The following is a 22,117-nucleotide window of genomic DNA, read 5'->3' as shown; positions in this document are numbered from 1 at the left end:
AGCTGAAACTAACCTGAAAATATCAATGATAATAACATATTCAGTAAATACACCATTTAATATAAGTACTAAGATTGCAAGGTTGATTCATTATTAAGAAATTCATTAATATACCATATTATCGAATCTAAAAATAAAAAAATATGATTATCTACACAGATGTTAAAAAGTCTTTGACAAAAGTCAATACCCATTCCTGGTAAAACATTCAATAAAATAGTAATTCAAGGATACTTTCTTAGCATAAATACACACACACACACACACACAAACATATGTATATGTGTGTGTATATATATTTTTTATATATATCTATATATATCTATAGATACACATATATATATAATAGCCAGCATCTTGCTTAATAAGAAAACACTGGAAGCTTTTCTTCCACTAAGATCAGGATAAAGCAAGATTCCCCAATAGATCTATTACTCTTAAAATTGTATTAGAGATATTAACCAATGTAATTATAGCCTATTAGCTCTATTACTCTTAAAATTGTATTAGAGATATTAACCAATGTAATTATACATGAAAAGTTAATTGATGTGTAAGGACTAGAAAAAAAGTGACACTATCTCTATTTGTAAATGATATGATAGTATCTGGAAACCCTAGAGAATCAGTGTTAAAACAAATTAAAACAATAAGCAATTCAGTAAGGTAATAAATTTAACAAATTAATATGCAGAAATCAATAGCCCTTTAACAATAACCAGGTAAAGGATATAAAAACTTATTTATAATTGTAATGAATAAGATAAAATACTGAGGAATAAATTTTAACAAAAAATATGCAAAACCCATGGGAGGCATAAAAGTAGTTGTGACAAAATGGAAAGACACACATTGTTCTTGAAAAAAAACCCAATATCATAAAGATGTCAGTTCTATTTGAATTAGTTTATAAATCTAACACAACCTCAACAAAAATACTAACATTTTTTAATGGAACTTAATAAATTGATAATAATAATCACATAGAAAAATAGGCATTCAGGAATAGTCAGGAAAACACTCAAAAAGAAAAGCTAAAAAAAAAAAGGGGGTGGGTCCTCCTAGAGAAATGGAAATAAAAATAAACAAATGAGACCTAATGAAACTTCAAAGCTTTTTCACAGCAAAGGAAACCACAAAGAAGACCAAAAGACAACCCTCAGAATGGAAGAAAATATTTGCAAATGAAGCAACTGACAAAGGATTAATCTCCAAAATTTACAAGCAGCTCATGCAGCTCAATAACAAAAAAACAAACAACCCAATCCAAAAATGGGCAGAAGACCTAAACAGACATTTCTCCAAAGAAGATATACAGACTGCCAACAAACACATGAAAGAATGCTCAACATCATTAATCATTAGAGAAATGCAAATCAAAACTACAATGAGATATCATCTCACACCGGTCAGAATGGCCATCATCAAAAAATCTACAAACAATAAATGCTGGAGAGGGTGTGGAGAAAAGGGAACACTCTTGCACTGCTGGTGGGAATGTGAATTGGTACAGCCACTATGGAGAATAGTATGGAGGTTCCTTAAAAAACTACAAACAGAACTACCATATGACCCAGCAATCCCACTACTGGGCATATACCCTGAGAAAACCATAATTCAAAAAGAGTCATGTACCAAAATGTTCATTGCAGCTCTATTTACAATAGCCAGGACATGGAAACAACCTAAGTGTCCATCATCGGATGAATGGATAAAGAAGATGTGGCACATACATACAATGGAATATTATTCAGCCATAAAAAGAAACTAAATTGAGTTATTTGTAGTGAGGTGGATGGACCTAGAGTCTGTCATACAGAGTGAAGTAACTCAGAAAAGAGAAAGACAAATACCATATACTAACACATATATATGGAATCTAAGAAAAAAAAATGTCATGAAGAACCTACGGGTAAGACAGGAATAAAGACACAGACCTACTAGAGAATGGACTTGAGGATATGGGGAGGGGGAAGGGTAAGCTGTGACAAAGAGAGAGTGTCATGGACATATATACACTACCAAACGTAAAATAGATAGCTAGTGGGAAGCAGCCACATGGCACAGGGAGATCAACTCGGTGCTTTGTGACCACCTAGAGGGGTGGGATAGGGAGGGTGGGAGGGAGGGAGATGCAAGAGGGAAGAGATATGGGAACATATGTATATGTATTCACTTTGTTATAAAGCAGAAACTAACACACCCCTGTAAAGCAATTATACTCCAATAAAGATGTAAAAAAAAAAAGGGGGTGGGGGACTAGTTCTAATAGACATTCAAACATTTATAAGCCCTCTAAAATTAAAACACTGTGATACTGGCACATCAATAGGCAAACCGATCAGTGGAGTAGCATAGAAGATCTACAAATAGAACTGAATACATATGAAACTTTAGTATATAAAAATAAATATATTTTTATTGATATAAATAAAAATGTATTTATTGTCAATAACTAAAGTTAGATTATTTGCTGTCAGAGAAGGAAATTAAAAATTTGGAAAGGAGGAAGGATAGAATGAACCCTGTAGTAAGGGACAGGAAATGAGAGGTATTAGTGTGAACTCATGGATTTTACTATAGATTACAGGTAGATACAGAAATGGGCACTGATGTGTTTATACTTATGTATGAGAATTTATTAGTGTCTGTTATGTATACATACACCTATTTTCCAGTTCTGTCTGCTAGGATGATTCATAAACACTGATGGCCCTGTAGCAAAGAGCCCAGTAAAGGAACCAGGGATGCTTGAGAAATGCCAGCTTCCAGTTAGGGCAGGAAAGGTTCAAGATGAGTGCCAAAACATAAGGAAATGCTCAAAGAATGATAGATAGATAAATAGATAGATAGGAACATAGACAGATGCATAGATACATAGATAAATACACAGATGCACAGATGAATACACAGATAAGATTCACAGACAGACAAACTAGAGAAGACAAAGCTTTTCATTGTAGAAGAAAGCTAACTAATTATTGTAGAAAGAATGATGGAATCAGAAAATCTCTGTTTGGTAAAAATCACAAAACTAGTGAGTAAAAGTTTGAGAAGTAACATGATATTCACATAGTCTCATAGTATCTCCTACAAGATATTTTTTCATTAAAGGATAAAATAGTGACTTTATAGTGAAGAAATCTGGCAGACACCACTTTAACCAAATGTTTATGAACATCTGAAAAGCGGGGAATACCTGTATTCCTAAAAAATGTCAATGTCATTACATAAAAAGAAAGACTCAAGAAATGTTCCAGATTAAAGTCTGAAGAGACACACAAATCAATGCAACTAGTAATCTTGAATTTTCTTTTGCTCTAAAGAACAATGTTGGGACAATTGGTAAGGTCTATGTTTAATAACAGTATGCATCAATGTTTATTTCCTAATATCTATAATTGTAATGTAGTTAAGAGAATTCCCAACTTTTAAAAAACAAACCCTAAAATCTTTAAGGAATAGAGGGATATCAAGTCTGCAATGTTTAATTGAGAGACAGGGAGAGAAAGAAGAAATCTGAGGGAACTTATTGAATATCCTTACAACTTTTCTGTGTGAAATTATGTCCCCCCAAAATTAACAGACCTTTTCAATTTTGAAAAGATTAAACATTTCTACACTTTAAAAATAGATAATAAAATGTACTTTTATGTCTTTTACTTGTAGGTCAATAATAACATTATGTTAACAACTTTATTTGAAGAGTTCTTTGTTTTTCCCATATGTTATTAAGGGTTTAGTTTCTATACTTCTGAGTAGAAGGGATGTTGTTAACAATATGTAAAATAATGATTCCATTTCTCAAGAAAACATTAGTCTCTATCTTTTCAAGAAAAACCAATCATCCTACGTGAATAATTACCCAAATGCCTACAGTTACCAACAACGGGATTCACATAAGTACAATACAACTTTAAACTTGAAAGAATTAGCTGCTGCAGATAGAAAAATAAACAAAATATACCTTAAAATCATTTAAAATACAAATTATATGGTATACTGAAATAGATATTTTGAAGTTAGTTAAAAACATTTATAGGATAACACATTCTGTTAAAATGACCCCAAAATTAATAGAGTGAAGTGAAATGTAGATGGTAAGCTTTGAGAAGTCAGACACCAATAATCTATTTATCTTCTCTAGAAAAACTAGAAACTGAAAGGAATTATATAAATTTCATTTTTCTTCCTTATCTAAACTTCATATAACTTCTCATCAGTATTTAATGAAAAATTTATGTACAAAATATTGGATTATTGCTCAATAAGTTATGAGTACAGAATGAAACCCCATTGGTAAACTAAAACTAATCCTCATTTAGAACAAAATAAAATATAGACTTTGGAACCAATATTGCTTCACTTCTGCCTTTATTACTGAAAAATAAAAGAAAGAAAAATCAACCTGAGAAAAATAGTAAGCTACTTTTTACCTCTTGCTCTAAAGTGAAAATATTGGTTGAAACGTGAAACCCACCTAGCTAGAAAGTCTGAATTACATTTTCTCTTAGATCATATGAGAATGAGTAAAACATACGACACAAATATTACGTTTTCTTAGTAATATTAATATAGCAATGGGCTAACTATATACCAAGCACAGTACTACTACCTATGTAATAGCGTCACAAAGATAATGTAAAAATGATTTTTAAAAAAAACCAACTAAGACAAAACTTTCCTCATCAAGAAGTTCACATCCTACTTAGAAAGATAAGTGAACAATGACTTACAAAAACACTGATGGCTATCACCATGGAGGTACCAACACTGCCTGAAGTTAGGAGGGACATTACAAGTTTTCAGGCTGAAATTTCCGGAGTTGAGATATGAAAAATGAGTAATGGAGTCCAGAGGCACAGTAGTGTCCAGGGAAGCAAAAATAGGAAAAATGTGTAAAGAGTTGGGTTTATATGAAGGAGTGGTTTGATATGAGGTGAAAAGGAATACAATATTGTGAATGTCCTAGATAAAGGATCAACTAAAAGAAAGAATAAAGGATCAACTAAAAGAAAGTGAGGCTGATCTATTTAGAAACTGCTACAGTGGGCTAAGCTAAGGTAAAGGTAGACACAACTAGACAATGGTAGTTCAATATTACGGCTTCGAAATGGATTAGAGCTGACCACTGATTATATGTGAGATTCAAAGATGTAAGCACATACTTGCTTTGGAGTACAAGAGTCTGGTAGTTCATATTTCAATCCTGGTTCCATCACTTGCTGGCTTAACCTTTAACATGACTCTTTAGGCCTATGTCTTTGGTTTACTCCTCTATAAAACTGACATAATAGTATATACTTGACAAAATGCTTTGGAGAATATGAAAAACTTTAGGCAAAGCTCTTAGCAATGTTCCTGGTATTTTATTTAGATAAAATATCTAAATAAAATATGTTTTATTTTATTGTTCCTGGTTTTTTATTTAGATAAAATAAAATACCATTAAATGTTAGTTATATATGTTTTTAATATAATGCTTGGAGATTGGCTGACAAGGAAAATGTTAATAACTTAACCTAAATGTGGACACAGAGAAAAAGAGAAGTAAAGATGTGGTAGAATATGAGAAACATGGCAGGATATGAAACCAGAAAAATCACTCTGGGTCAGAGCATAAAAGGCCTTGAACGTCTTGTCAAGGAGGTTTTAATTTATTTCACAGACACTTTGGAGGCAATGAAAGATTTTGGAAATAGTCATAAAAATCACTGAATGTTTTGGGGAAGAAAACTATGTCTTTATCTTCTGATAAAGGAGATATAAGGGTGGATTACAAATGGAGAGATTGCATGTATAGAGGGTAATCATTCATTAATTCAACAAATACTTAATAAGAACCTATTCCATTTTAGGTAATCTGTAACATCCAACAGTAGTGGAAGAGAAGAGGAATCATGGGGGCCTAAACTAATAAAGGTAGTGGAATATAAAGGCGGAGATAGATGTCAGAGACAGTGCAGAGTCAGAATCAGCTTGGGACAGAATACAAGGGTTGAAGAAAAGAAAGGAATCAAAGGTACCATTAAAATTGAGCCCCAAAAGAATTGTATTACCATTAACAAAATGCGGGTGAAGTGAGAACATTTTTTAAATAATAAAGTTACTGAATTCGGTTTATAAACATTGATTTGAATAATAGTGGCCTGTATAGAAATGCTTAATAAGAAGTCAAAAAATAAGTTAAAATTGCTTAATAAAGTAGGCTGCACTATTCACTAAACATACAATTAAATGTTTATATACTTGCGTTAAAGCCTACAAGTATAGACTGTGATTATTATAAAATCAGTAAATAGGCCTTTAAAGAAAAAGCAAGATAAAAGGTATAAAAAATTATATATGATTAAGAGAAATGCAAATACTTGCATTCATGTCTTAATATATAAAAATGAACATTTGAAGAAAAGGCATTTCTTCTTAAATAATATGTTAAGGAGCATTTTGATATGTTTATGAAATATTTAAGAGAATATTTATGCTGGTGCTTTTTTACACCTGCTCTAGGCATTTCTAATATATAATTAACTTCCCCACCATCACTAAGTAGTTTTTGAGATATGAAAAAGTGTGTATGCAAATTGGTATTTAGCTTGATTTTGGTTTTGTAAAAACCTTTACATATCAGGACAAGGTAAGTACATGCTTAGAGTTTCTTAGTTAACCTCTAATTTTCCGTAACATACTAAATAAATGTTTTATATGTTTTAGAATACAAGAAGTACGCCCCACTTTAAATTCACCCCTTACTTTTTTTCATCCTAGGCCTGTCATTTGAAGCTAATAGTAATTCCTCAACCTTTGTAGATTAGGGTAAGAGCCATTTTTATTTTTAAATTAAATTTTCTTACCTTACTTATTAAGAAAAACAATAGTGCCAGATCCTTGTAACATAAAACCTAAAGCAATACATGATGATAAGCATCACATCAAGTGAAATTAAAGAGAAATATTGAACACTTAGATAAAATAATGGTTTCTATCTTGCCCCAAATAGGTAAGTACTGTACTTGTAGACCTAAAACCATTGAATACTTTTTTGTTTAATTCCGTAAGAGATATACTAGTGAACTTACTAATGAAAAGAAAACATTCAAGTGACACACTTCATGGTCAAAACTGATAAATCAGAGATGGAGATAGTCTATAACATCGAGTCTAGGAGCCTAAAAACCACTAACCCAATGCCAAAAGTCGAAGTAAAAATTTATTTTAAGTTAGGATAGGTGGAAAGTAGAACTTTGTGCAAATAAAAAGTAGGAAAGGAGATCTTGAGAAAGGTGTCAAAGTAAGCCATGCATGGCAAAGTTCCCCAGCACTTAAAAGTTCAGTGACTAATATCTCTAGCAGTTTCATGAGACTCAACCCACAGACGGCTCTCGCAAAAGGAATCTAAGAGAAAAGAGTAGTAAACTGCATCTTCTAATAACCCACAATCAAAGGTCATTCTAAAATAGCAGACAATGTCAGGGCCAAACAGTTTTCATAAACGCAGTTCTTCTTATCCTTAACATTTCCTTTTTGAGAACAAAAAGGATGAAAAGAGTTTGAAAAGATGGAGTAGATAAAGAAAACAGGGTTACTGAGCAATTTGACATAGAGGAACACTTCTATAAGGAAAACAAAGTTTCAAAAACTTAGTATACAGAGAAGAGAAACTAGCTACAAATATTACAGAAGCTATGCAATAAAGACTTTGTTTAATCATGCAGTTGAAACAGGCAGTTCTATATGATTTTAAAAGGCTCTCCTGTTTTCTTAAATTTACATAAAAATGTCATTCTGAAGAGAATTTTAGATCAAAGTATAACTTCATGACTATATCATATACTAAATAGCTACATGTAATTATATAATTATTCATTTAACGGCCATTCTTTGAAATATTTAAAATCTCAGATTGGCTTTTCTCTGCCACACAGGATGATAACGTGTACTCAGAAAATACAAACTTTCAACTTTGTTGTGTCAAAGTAATTAATAAAAACAAGATTTCCATATCAAGTGATTTTCATTTATCTGCCTTTTTAGATTATTCAGGTCAATGCTTCCATTTTGAGAGAATTAAACTTCTTACATTTATTTTCAGACATGCTCGAGTTCATTTGGTTATAAACTTTCAGCTTCTCTGAACAATCTGCAATATGTAAGAAGGGTTTAAAATGAAAAAAATCTCCCATCCTGGTAGAAAGAAAGAAGAGTTCACTTATCTTCTTTACCACCCTCAAGTCTCAGAGCATATCTGTGTCATAGCCCAGTGTGTTTATTAAAGTTTTAAATATTTCTGTAAAAGCCTGCTATGGACAGATATTAATAATATGCCAAAAAGAAAAACATAAGTTTTGCTAATAAGAAACAAAGGTAAAAACAAAACTGTTACTATGTTGAAAGAACTTTTTTTCCTCAACCTGAAAACTAAGAGTTTCTTTATCACTATTAAAAGTAAAAAATATAGAAAGAAAATTATATACTATTTAAGAACCTAGAAAAAGAATAATAAAATGAACTAAAAGTCATAAATAAATACAAAATTACATTTTACTGAAACCAGTTATGAATGCAATGTTAAAGGAAAAGAATTTATTCATAACACCAACCAAACCCATTAGACATCTTACAATAAAGTACCTAAAAACGGTAAGACCCAGATGAAGAAAACTATTAGTCATCCAAGACTGCAATTTTTTAAATGTCTGTATACTTCATATGGGGAGCTTTTTTCTTATAGTCCATTTTTTATGAGTAATTAAACAAAACAAATACATGTAAAGATATTAAAATATTTTTAAGATTAATAACATTGTAGCTTAGTTTCTTACATTTAGAACAAGTTATAATGAAAAACATGCAGCTAATAATAATTACAGAAAATTGAAGCATGCAAATTGCCTCAACTCTCAAGGGCCTACCCAGGTCCTCCCATTAAAATTAATCTCTTTGTCCCTGATTCTATTGTTCAACTTCTACATAACACTATTACAGCACCTACACAATGTTCAGTTGACCCCTGAATAGGGAGGGGGTTAGGGACACCAACCCTCTGTGCAACAGAAAATCCTGTATAACTTATAGTTGGCCCTCCATATATGCAGTTCCTCCATATACCAGGTTTCTTCTATACACATTTCTGCATCTTCTATACACAAGATTCAACAAACCATGGATAGTGTGGTACTATAGTATTTACTATTTTAAAAGTCCGTGTATAAGTAGACTTGCACAGTTCAAATCTGTGCTGTTCAAGTCAACCATATATAAATTTTAGTAAGTCCTAACACACTACTTTGCATATAGTAAGTAATCCGTAATTATGGAATTCAAGGGTAATCCTTCATCGCAAAGTAGTACAGTATATTGAGTGCTGAGCTGCTGTAGCACATTGAGCTATTACTCTCTTCAATGAAACTTTCATTTATTTTCTTTTACTAAAATTTATGTTAAATTGGAGATAACATGGCAAAAATAATACTGTCCCAAAAGTCTGATTCATACATTTATATTAACATACTTAAGCCTAATGATGTTATAAATAGTAATAGTAATAATTTGCATTATGGAGTTAACATTTGCTGGAGATACAAATTATTTCATATGTTTATTTAAGCCTCACAGTAAATTAAATTAGCTGCATTTTGCAGGTGAGGAAAGTGAGACACTAAGAGGTTAAATAATTATCCAAGGTGACAGTGCCATTGCCAGAATATGGACCCAATCAGTATAATTCCAAAGCCCAAACTCTTAACAATGTTATATTCTTTTATGGCTACAAAGACAGATAGATAGATAGATAGATAGATAGATAACCAATGCCAGAGCAAGTTTGTAACAGAGAATCTTCCTGAACATTAATAAGAAATAAAATAATTTTAATAATAAAGCACTTTCAATAATTGTACTAAAAGAATAGCTATAAATATAACATAGTTTAAAAACAATCTGAAGGAAGTCTACAAGTACATTTATATATTGACAACATAGTTAAATGGCTTTAGTAGGCCGACTTTTTAAAAGAATATCTAAATCTGCAGTACATTTAAAGCCTTACCATTCAAATATAAATCTATTTCCTTATTTCCCTTAACATCACCATGGACTTTGAATTTTAATACGTGCAACTAATAATGAAAAAATGAACTTTTCTCAATAAGGTGAACTAAAAATGAAAAAATAGTAGAAAACTTTTACTTCTCATATTTTATAAATTGATTTTAGCCATTGCCACATTAAATATAATTCACAAGATGTGACATATTGTTTATTTAGTTAGATTGCTAATGTGGCCCTAAGAAATAAAAATGAATTTCATATATCACATCACTGTAGAAAAGTCATAGACAGAAAAATACAATTTTGCCAAATTTAGGAAATAAGGAAACTATAAGGAATTGTTTAAAGCTTCATAAACTACCAGGGAATGTGCAACAGTGAATAAGAAAGGTATTTATCTTTCATTCTCTTTAGTTTTCTATTGCATTGTACCTCAGCTTTCCACATGTATAATGTCAGCAACAAAAATAATATGAAATAACTGAATTAGTCTTAAACCTAGCAGAGAAGTATCATCCCCAGAGGGAAACATATTTCTAAAAGCACTATGCCTGGTGGAATGATAAAACTTACTATTTTAATTTAAAACAGTTTTTAGCTAATATACTTATTCAAACGTTCCTTTTGCCTATGCTGGCAAAAAATTAAAATAATACTTTGGTAATCTTCATGACATTATATTTGGCAATGGATTCTTAGATATGCACCAAAAGCACAAGCAACAAAAGAAAGAAGAGATAGACTGGACTTCATCAAAATTTAAAACTTCAGTGCTTTGAACTACACTGTCTAGACAGTGAAAAGACAACCTACAGAACAGGAGAATATTTGCAAATCATTTATCTGATAAGGACCTCATAACTAGAATATATGAAGAACTCTTAGAATTCAACAACAATAAAACCAAATAACCCAATTAAAGAAATGAACAAAGGACTCGAAAAGACATTACTCCAAAGATATACAAGTGGCCAATATGCACATGAAAAGACAGAAAGACTCCAACAAATATTTGTACAGCCATATTCATAGCAGTATTATTTACAATAGTCAAAAGGTGGAAGCAACTCAAGCATCCATCAATGGATTTTAAAAATGCGGTATATACATACAACAGAGCATTATTCAGCAATAAAAAGGAAGGACACATGCTACTATATGAAAGAACCTTGAGGACATTATGCTAACTGAAAAAAACCAATCATTAAGGACAAATACTGGATAATTCCACTTATTTGAGGTGTCTAGAGTAATCATATTCATAGTGACAAAGAGTAAAATAGTGGCTGCCAGGGGCCAGTGTTGGGGAATGAAGAGCTATTATTTAATGGTTATACAGTTTTAGCTTTGCAAGATGAAAAAAAGTTTTGGAGATGGATAGTAATGATGGTTGCACAACGATGTGAATGTACTTAATGAAACTGAACTACACACTTAAAAATGGTTAAAATGGCTAATTTTATATTACGTACATTTTACCACAATTTTTAAAATTGTTTTAAAATGGGCAAGAACTGGAAGACATTTCTCCAAAAAAAATATACGATGGCCAACAACTTCATCACTAGTCATTAAGGAAATGCAAATCAAAACTACAATGAGAAATAGTTTTACACCTACTAGGATGGCTAAAAGTTTCTGAAAATGTAAAATAACAACTGTTGGCAAGGATGTAGAGAAATTGGAATCCTCCACGTTGCTGGTGGGAATGTAAAATCGTGCAACCACCATGGAAAATAATTTGGCAGTTCCTCGAAAAGTTAAACATAAAATTGCTATATGACCCAGCAATTCCTCTCCTAGTTTACATACAAAAGAACTAAAAACTTGTATTCAAAAACAACTTGTGCAGTAATGTTCATAGCGGCACTATTCACAATAGCCAAAAGGTGGAAAAAACCCCAATGTCCTTCAATGAATAAATGGGTAAAAATATTGTGATATATCCATACAATGGAATAATATTCATCCACAAAAAGGAGTGAAGTACTGATAGATGCTACAACAAGAATGAACATTAAAAACATTATGAAAAGTAAAAGAAGCCAGTCACAAAGTCACATATTTTATGATCCAATTTACATGAAATATCCAGAATAAGTAAATTTATAAAGAAAGAGCAGATTAGTGACTGCCAGGGACTGGGATGACTGCTTAATAAGTATGGCATTTTCTTTTGGAGGGAAGGAAATTTTCTGGAACTTGACAGAGGTGATGGTTGCACAATATTATGAATGTAGTAAATGCCACTGAATTGTATACCTAAAACGGTTACTGTTATGCTATGTGAATTTGACCTCAAATTTTAAAAATGCTAAAAATGGGGTTATGGTTGGAAGCAATATATAAATAACAGAAGTATATGAAGTAAATTACTTCACAAAATCCCCATGGACTATTATATAGGCATTAAAATAATTTGGAGACTGTAAATGAAATCATTTTCATAAAAGTAAATTAAAACAACAATTGTATATTAAATATATGAAAGGTTGCAAACACATATAAATTGCAATGTGGAATAAAAACAACCCAGGTGTGTTTTTGTCTTAAAGTTATGGAAACAAAACATTTATATATATATATATATATAACATAAATAATCTATCTGAAATATACTTTTTGCCCAATGAAATTCTTGGCTATAGAAAATTCAGTAGTAAAAAGCTTTTTGGAAAACAGGATGGCTCCAAAATCCTTACCTTTTTACTTAATAAACATAAAATAACAAAATACTATGACTCCACTAGGTAAGGTCTACACTTTGTGGATTCCGTCGTATACATTTCTACTGCTGTTTCTGTAAACAATGAACACAGCACTAAGCTGTGGCTTTTGGCTAATAAGGGCTACTGGATCCTCCCTGTCCGTATTAAAACACCACTTCTGCATTAACAGTTAAGAGTTAGGCCTAAGAATCAGACACTTTCTTCCTCTTATTAGCAGTATGATTTGGGTGTTTTATTTAACTTCTTTGTGTATTTGGTTGTATGTAAAATGGAGATAATTGTGACTTCTCCCATACAGTTGTTGTACAGCTGAAATGAGATAATGAATATAAGCTATGAGTACAGTGCCTAGAACACAGAAAATGCAAGCGTCAAACAATTTCTGTATTACAGCCTCAATCAGGGCAGAGCTTTCCATATCACACAATTTCAATCAGCACCAAACCTGCTATTACCAGAGCAGTTTTGTTGACTCTAAGGCACAGCTCATCATTCTGTGTTTCTCAACCCTGAGTGTGTATTAGAATCATTTGGGAAGACTTTGAGAAGAACCAAGAATCACCTTACGATAAACAAAGAGATTGATTTAATTATTTATGGATTGACCCAGACATCCGTATTTTTTAAAAGCTCTCCAGTGGCTTTAATATGCAGGTAGTGTTAAAAAGTTTTATCTAAAGGCCCAGGCCCAACTCTCTCTCTGAAGATTTCTCATCTTATCACAGCCAACAACTGAGGCTTTTCTGTGAGTGCTCTACAGGCTACTCCACTTAGAAAAAGTAGATTAAAGATTTAAGGAACAAGGACTAACCTAGAAATGAAGAAGGATTACTGAAAAAAACAAATTTTAAGGAAATTTTTTAAAGAAAGACCACATTTTCTTTTTTAAAAAGTAGGAGAAAGAAGCAGCAGGACAGAGGAGGAAATGGAGAAAAGAAGGGTTTCACGATCGAAAAATGATATGATAATAGTTAGGCTCTTATAATGCTCTTTTAACGTGCTTCAATTCCTATTATATGTGACTCTATTACATAGGATCACATTTGATCTTTACAATAATCCAATGAAGTATTATCATCTTCCTTCTACATATGAGAAAGATGAAGCACTGAGATGCTAAGTGAATTAACTAAAGCCATACATTTAAACAGTGGCAGAGTTGGAATTTCAGCGAAGGACTGATTCTAAACTCATTCTCTTAAACCTTACGTTATAGTATCACCCTGTCAAAAACAAAAAAACAAAAAAACTTACGTGATGTAAGGCATACACAAAACCTTTATTTCTTATTCCTAAAGTAAAATGTAAAATGATAACTTACTATTATTAAAAAACAAATTATCACCAGTGATTATTTTAGAATAGTAAGATTACAGGTAATTTTTAATTTATCTGCATTTGCTAAATTTCCTATAGTAATCATGTATTCATTTTGAAATAAGAAAAGTAAGATTTTCTTAAAGCAAGTATATCACAGAATTTTTATAGTTCATAGTCCCTAATAAATATATATTACCTTCCAAAAATATTGAGACTTAATGGAAAACAACTTCTTTAATAAAATATATTTTCCACAAGAGGCATATCTTTCTTAATTTTCTTTTCCTTAGTAAAAATACACTGAAGTGAAAGAAAAAATAATTACCTGTACACTGTCCTCCGTTGGTTGGATCTCCATAATAACCAGGCATGCAGTCTTGACACTGCTTTCCTGTGGTAAGATTTTTACACTGTTCGCACACGTTATTATTGATGCAAGTGCTATGTCCATTACACTGGCAAGCTAAGGAAAATAGTAAAAAAAAAAAAAATTTTAATATCTACATAACAGTATCAAGTATAACTGCCATCAGGACAAAGAATTTATTTTACAAATCTGAATGGCAGCAGAGTCCAACGGGCATTTCCCAAGTTTTTTATTAATGTGTGTCTCAAAATACTAATATAGGACATTATATACAATAAATTCTGTATTGAAATTTTGCATATGACCTGTAAAATGTAGGGGTTAGAAATTTAAGTGAAACATAAAAGTTATAGCTAAGGGGGAAATATCTTTTAACATATTCCTTAAAGATTCATGTGACAATTATGTCTATTAACAGGAATAAATAAAAGACCTTTGACAAAGAATGCTAAAATGCATCTTAATTATATTTACATGTAATAAAAAAGGATCAATATAGAAAATTGTGTGGTAATAAGTCCTTACTTCAAGAAAATACATTAGTTTAAAATTAGCAAACACAGCACTTTTAAATTACTTTGTATGAATGTTTATCTTCTTTGGGCAAGAAAACCTTCAAGGCCTAATTAAAATTCTATTCGAATGTGAACTAAACAAACAGATTTAAAGCATAAGATTTTTTTATGTCTTCTTAATATGAGGTCTAATATGTTTTCATATTAATATTACAATAGAATTTAAAATTTTCAGATGAGAGATAAAGTTCCTATATAAAAGCTCATGTTTAGTGTCTATTGGGGGCATTAATACTGACTTAGTTTGGTAACGTCTTGTGGAAACATCATAATCATTGTCACTTTCATAATCATTTTCATCATTATTACAACTCAGATAGCATTTAATTGAGCTCTCTCTCGCTCAAGTCAAGAAAGCTAATGTTTAGTCGATTGCAGTTGTTTGTGGCTGGCATCTATATTCTGCTTGGTCAGTTTACATTTTGTATCAGTTTTTAAACTATTGTAAATACTACCCCATGGCTAGATAGTGAACCAAGTGGCATACATGAATTATATAATTTAAGCCTCACAAGAATTTTGTGTGGAAGGTACTATTTTTAGGGTTCTTTCTAAGATCAGGAGGCCTGGATTAAGCAACTACCCAAAGTCACACATTTAAAGAACGGCAGAAACAAATGCACAATCAGGATGTATGAATCAAAGACCAGACATTAAATCTCATACCTATTATACATAGAAAATTTGAAAGTAAGAGGGAAATCCCAAGAGACTAGCACAAGGTCATATGAGTTAACATCAAAGAGTAAAGAAAAAAAAAAAGTAAAAAACAAATACCTATATCTTACAGAAATTTTCAGAGGCATAACTATTGCAACATAGTATAGAAATGACATGCAGTCATCATGGAAAAATGTTGAGTAATCTTCCTCTTTATGAAACTGAGAAAATTACAATATAGTTTTCAAATTTTATATTACATTATGAAACAGCTAAGAGAAAATTTAATAACAAGAAAAATATTCATAATAAATTGAGTAAAATAAGGATTCAAACAAGATATTTAGAATGAACACAATTTTGTTTTTAAATGTATTAATATGCCCATGGAAAAGTTAATGATGGTTATCTTAGTTTAGTAAGATTTTTATGCATCATCAGTTTTCTACAATAAATTCATATTACTTTTATAATAAGGAAAAATAATGACAAGAACTTTAATTTTTTAACATTGTGCTTAAAATTTTAAGTTATTTTTTCATCAAAAATTTTATGTAAAACCACTAATTAATTCACTCAAGTAAAAACTAAATTTATTGAGTGCTCACTACATGTAAAGCATTATCTGAAAAAGTCAAAATAAGAAATGGGTTACTATAAGCATTTTTATGAAACCCTGGCTACACTTTTTCATCAGAAAAACAAATATCTTAACTTCTGAATAAAATGACTAAATTTACCAATCTCATCTAATATCCTCCTCATAGATTACCAGTGTAATAATAAAAAAACTTGCCAGCAACAACAAGAATTGGGGTATGATGACAACTAGTAAGTAAAACTAGAAAATAGTAACCTACTATACCTCTGGGAATTAAAAGAGGACTCCTGGCATAATGCCACTCAACTGTAACTTTCCTGAAAGCGACAAGTTCTAGGCAGTTCTGGGCCATGGTGCAACCAAGAAGCATATCAGCTGCTACAATGAGATACAGGAAAGTCTAATGTTCCAAGTAATGAATATACCATACAGAAAGCTGGTATAATGTAGACCTAACTGCTGGCAAAATTTCCAGCAAGAAAAGGACAGTCATCGTTGCCGCTTATAACTAGTATGGCAGCAATGGCAAAGGATAAGGTATGTTATAGAAAGCACGACCCAGATGTAATAATGGCTGTATCAAACACAGGAAAAGGATATACTATAAAGCCTATGATGATGTTTTATTCTCCACTGCCATCAGGGGGTTGGATCAACAGGTAATGTAAGCTTGTATCTAATAGTTCTTCCAGGATACACTGTAACTTGAAAGGTTCTAATAACAACCTGGTTCTGGAACATGAATGAAACTAAACAGAAGTCATCCACACTGTTTTGTTTAAATTTAAAAACCAGCCCAGATGGCTTCTCATCTATGTACACACAAACAGAAAAAGATGAAAATAAAACATAATGAAAAACACAGCACTTCATATGCAAATAAAGTACATCATTTTGAAAAATATGTGCTCTCTAAAACAGATGTAAAACATTGAAAAGTATCTGTTTGGCATTCTCAACAAAATTCAAAAAAATATATACACAGAAAATCAAGGCTAAAATTTACCCAAAACTTTTTTTCAAAACAGAGCCCTTTAGAAGAAAAGGGAATTATCATTGCTAAAAATAAAACAGGGATTCAAAACAAGAATGTGAAAGAGAAGTGTGAGCTAGTGACAGAACTTTACTATACATGGGGATAGACTAACAACAGCTAATAGGTATGGGTCAAAACCCAGCAGGGCCAGGAGATATAATCTCTGGCATACTCAAAATAGAGAGCTAAACTGAACCATATTTAAAATGCTTAAAGCCTTCAATTGTAGCCCCTATCTGTGAAAAAGGTACTAAAATACATCACAAGCCCAAAGAAGCAGAAAGGAACCTTAACGTGGGTAAGAATGTATGAAAGACAAAAGTCACTTGTGAGAACTTAAAGCCTATACTGATCATATGGGTTGGGTTGAAATTCACACTTCCCATATAGTAGAGAAACCCCAACATCAAACAATAGTGTTAAAACCTATTCTGTAAAAAAGAAAAGCCTCATGCAAAAGCAGACATAAATGGACCCTTGAAATACTTCTTCAACTCAGGTCACACAGAACAGAAACTGGAAAAACTTGATTCTGTAAACTGCAAGACAGTAAGTATTTTAGTCTTTGCAGACCATAAAATCTCTTCACAACTACCACTGCTGCCACTGCAGTACAAAAGTAACCATACACAATACACAAACAATTGATAACAGCTATAATCCAATAAAACTTTATTTACAAAAATAGGCAGTCAACCAGGTTTGGCCATCACACCTTCGTTTGCAAGCCTTTGATACCGAAATAAAAGACAATGAAAACAACAACAACAACACTTACTGAATTAAACCTCAAAATGAAAAATCACAAAGCATCATGAAGAAGAGTCAGGCAAAAGAGAGATAATAAAAATGAGAATTGACAACCCAAGAATTGGAGTAAAAGGACAATTAGAAAACAATAAAAATATTTAAAATAATTAAAGGCAGAAAAAATGAGAAAATTATGCTTAAAGAACTAAAGTTACATATGATGACAATGTCTCAACAAAAAGAGAGTATCAATAAAAACACAGAAATTATAAAAAAGAACGAATGGAAATTATAAAGTAGAACAGTAAAATAACTGAAATGAGGGACCTCCCTGGCGGTTCAGTGGTTAAGACTCCACACTTCCACTGCAGGGTGCATGGATTTGATCCCTGGTCGGGAAACCAAGATCCCTCACGCTGCACAGTGCAGCCAAAAAATAGCCGGGGGGTGGGGGTGGATAAAATTCTACACATACTAACAGAAAAAAAATAAAAGCATTTAAAAAAACTGAAATGAAAAATACACTAGAGATTCAACAGTAAATTTGAACTGGCAGAAGAATTAGCAAATTTGAAGAAAGATCAGTAGAGACCATGGAAGCTGAAGTACAGAGAGACAACAGAATGAAGAAAAATAAACAGAGCCTCAGCTAAATGCAGGACACCATTAAGTACACCAACCTATGTGTAATGGGAGTGTTGGAAAGATGGGAGAGAAGAAAGAAGGCTAAAATTTATTTGAAGAAATAACTCCTGAAAAATCCCCAAATTTGATAAAAATGTTAATCTACACATCCAAGAAGCTTAACAAAATTTAAGTACAATAAACATGAAGAGATCAATAAATACATTATAATAAAAGTGATAAAAGCCAAAAACAAGTAGGAAATCTTGAAAGCAGCAAGAGAAAATATGACTCCTCACCTAAAAAAAATCCCAATAAGACTAATAACCGGCTTTTAATCAGGAAAAATGGGGGTCAGTAGCCAGTGGGATAATATATTCAAACTCCTGAAAATAAAACTGTCAACGAAAAATTTTCTATCCATCGAGACTGCTCTTCAAAAATTAAAGTGAAACATTCACAGATAAACAAAAATTGAGAGAATTCACTGTTAGCAGATGTGCCTTACAAGAAATACTAAAGGAAGCTCTTCAAGAAGAAAGCATGTGACACCAGATAGTAATTTAACTCCACAAAATATAACAAAGAGCACCAATAACAGAACTGTCATTATAAAAGACAGTAAATATACATCTTTTGTCTCCTTTCTTCTTTTACAAGATTTTTAAAGATTGTATTTTAAATGTTATAAATAATGGTATTGTTGGGCCTATAAAACATAAAACATAATGCATTCCCCAATAACACCACAGAGGAAGTGTATCGGAGAAAATCTATATCGGGCCAAGTATACGACATGGTATTACTAGATGGTAAACAAAGATCCACAGAAACAAAGAAAACCAAACATGGTTAATACAAAGATTAATATAACAAAAGCTATAAGTACATACTATCCTCCTTTCTTTCCTCAGATTCTTTAAAAGACATAAAACTATATAAATAATAACTATAAAAATGGACTGCTGGGTTTGCAACACATACAGATGTAATACATATAACAATACCACAAAAAGGGAAGAAAGAGACTAGACCTATATGAGTAACATTATTTCATCTCACTGGCATTAAGTTAGTATAAATCTGAAGCATATTTTAATAAGATAAGCTATATATGGTAAACCCTGGAGTAACCACTAAGAAAATAACTCATGGACTTCCCTGGTGGCTCAGTGGTTAAGAATCCGCCTGCCAATGCAGGGGACACGGGTTTGAGCCCTGGCCGGGAAGATCCCACATGCCACGGAGCAACTAAGCCCATGCACCACAACTACTGAGTCTGCGCTCTACAACCTGTGAGCCACCACTACTGAGCCCGAGTGCCACAACTACTGAAGCCCACGCACCTAGAGCCCATGCTCTGCAACAGGAGAAGCCACCATAATGAGAAGCCCGCACACCACAACAAAGAGTAGCCCCCGCTTGCCGCAACTAGAGAAAGCCCACACACAGCAATGAAGACCCAATGCAGCCAAAATATAAATAAATTTATTTTAAAAAAGAAAGAAAATAACTCATAAAATATAATGAAAAATCATTAAAAATTAAAATGTTATAATAGAAAATATTCACTTACTGCAAAAAAATAAACAAATGAAGAGTGGAAGAACAGAAAATTCATGATATACAGGGAAAAAATAAAATAACTCACATAAATCCAACTGCATCAAAAATAACATTAAATATGAATAGATCAAATGATTTAATCAAAAGGCAGAAAAGACAGACCAGATAAAAGACAAAGATCTAACTATGTACCCTTCATAGGAGACACACCTATATACACAAAGAGATTGAAAGTGAATGGATGAAAAAAGATATAGCATACAAACAGCAACCACAAGAAAGATGGAATGGCTATAGAAATATCAGACTTTTAAAATGTTACTGAAGATGAAGAGGGATATTTTATACTGATAAAAAGGACAATCCATCGATAAGATATAAAAATTGTAAACATACATGCATCTAACAGAGCCTCAAACTACATGAAGCAAACACCGACAGAAATTAAAACAGAAATAAAGAACTCAACAGAAATAGTTGGAGACGTCAGTACCTCACTTTCAATAATGAATCAAACAACTAGGCAGATGATTTGCAAGGGATTAGAAGACTTGGACAACACTATAAACCAACTGGACCAAACAGACATAAACAGAAAAATCCACATAACAGCAGCAGAATATACATTCTTCTTAAGTGCACATAAAAAACTCTTCAGGATAGACCATATACTAGGTCATAAAACAAACCTCAATAAATGTAAAAGGACTGAAGTCATATAAAGTATGTTCTCTAACCACAATTGAATAAAATTAGAAATCAGTAACAGAAAATTTGGGAAAATCACAAATTGTGGAAATTAAGCAACACATTCCTAAATAACCAATGGATCAAAAAACAAATCATAGGAAAATTAAAAATTACTTTCAGGTATATTAAAATAAAGCATAATATACCAAAACTTACAGGATGCAGCAAAACACTGCTCAGAAAAAAAATTATGGCTGTAAAAGCCTACATTAAAAAAGAGAAAAGGTCTCATATCAACCAACTTTGTACCTTAATAAAGTAAAAAATTAATAGAAAACTAAACTCAAAGCAAGCAGAAGAAAGGAAATAATGAAGATTAGAGTGAAAATAAATAAAATGCAGAGTAGGAAAACAATAAAGAAAATCAATAAAGCCAAATACAAACTGTTCTTTGTAATGCGCAACAAAATCAACAAAGCTTTAGCTAGGCTAACAAAGAAATATACGAAGATACAAATTATTAAAATCAGGAATGGAAGATGAGACATACGACTGACAAAGACTGGGGAAAAGGACTATAGGGAAATACTATGAACAACTGGATGCCAATAAATTAGATAACCTAGATGATAGGGGAGATTCTTAGAAAGATACTAACTACCAAGACTTACTAGAGGAGAAACAGAAAATAGGCACAGGCTTTAACAATAAAAAGATTGAGTTATTAATCAACAAAGTGCCAGAAAAGTATAGCCCAAGATCAACTGGCTTAATTCATGAATTCTACCAAACAGTTAAGGAGAATTAACAATTATTCACAAATATTTCCAAAACACAGAAGCAAAGGTAAGACTTCCTAATTCATTCTATGAGGCCAGTATTAACCTAATACAAAGACAAGACAAACTTATCACAAGAAAAGATGATGCCAGACCAATACCTCTTACGATTGTAACTGCAAAACTTCTCAACAAAATACTAGCAAACTGAATCCACTAGAATATAAAAGGATTATACATCATGACTAAGTTGCATTTACCCCAGGAATGCAAGATTATTTAAATATATGAAAATCAATCAATACAACATACTATTAGAGAAATAAAGTGGGGTGGGGGTGGATCACAACATCATCTCAATAGATGGAAA

The 22,117-nt window shown here is 31.8% G+C and overlaps 1 protein-coding gene across 1 annotated transcript in view; it reads right to left on the bottom strand.

Moving 5' to 3' along the window:
- ATRNL1 (attractin like 1) overlaps positions 1–22,117 on the bottom strand; it is a gene marked incomplete at both ends in the record, with an annotated part of 679,175 nt that overhangs the window by 480,456 nt on the left and 176,602 nt on the right. The window contains one exon of the mRNA XM_082673255.1: positions 14,425–14,562. Coding sequence (XP_082529381.1) covers positions 14,425–14,562 — 138 coding nt within the window. The remainder of the gene's footprint in view (positions 1–14,424; positions 14,563–22,117) is intronic.

The sequence above is a fragment of the Grampus griseus genome (genome assembly GCF_964374135.1).
Source record: "Grampus griseus genome assembly, chromosome: 16".
NCBI classification, from domain to species: Eukaryota; Metazoa; Chordata; class Mammalia; order Artiodactyla; family Delphinidae; genus Grampus; species Grampus griseus.
This window is presented reverse-complemented; position numbering and strand designations above follow the sequence as displayed.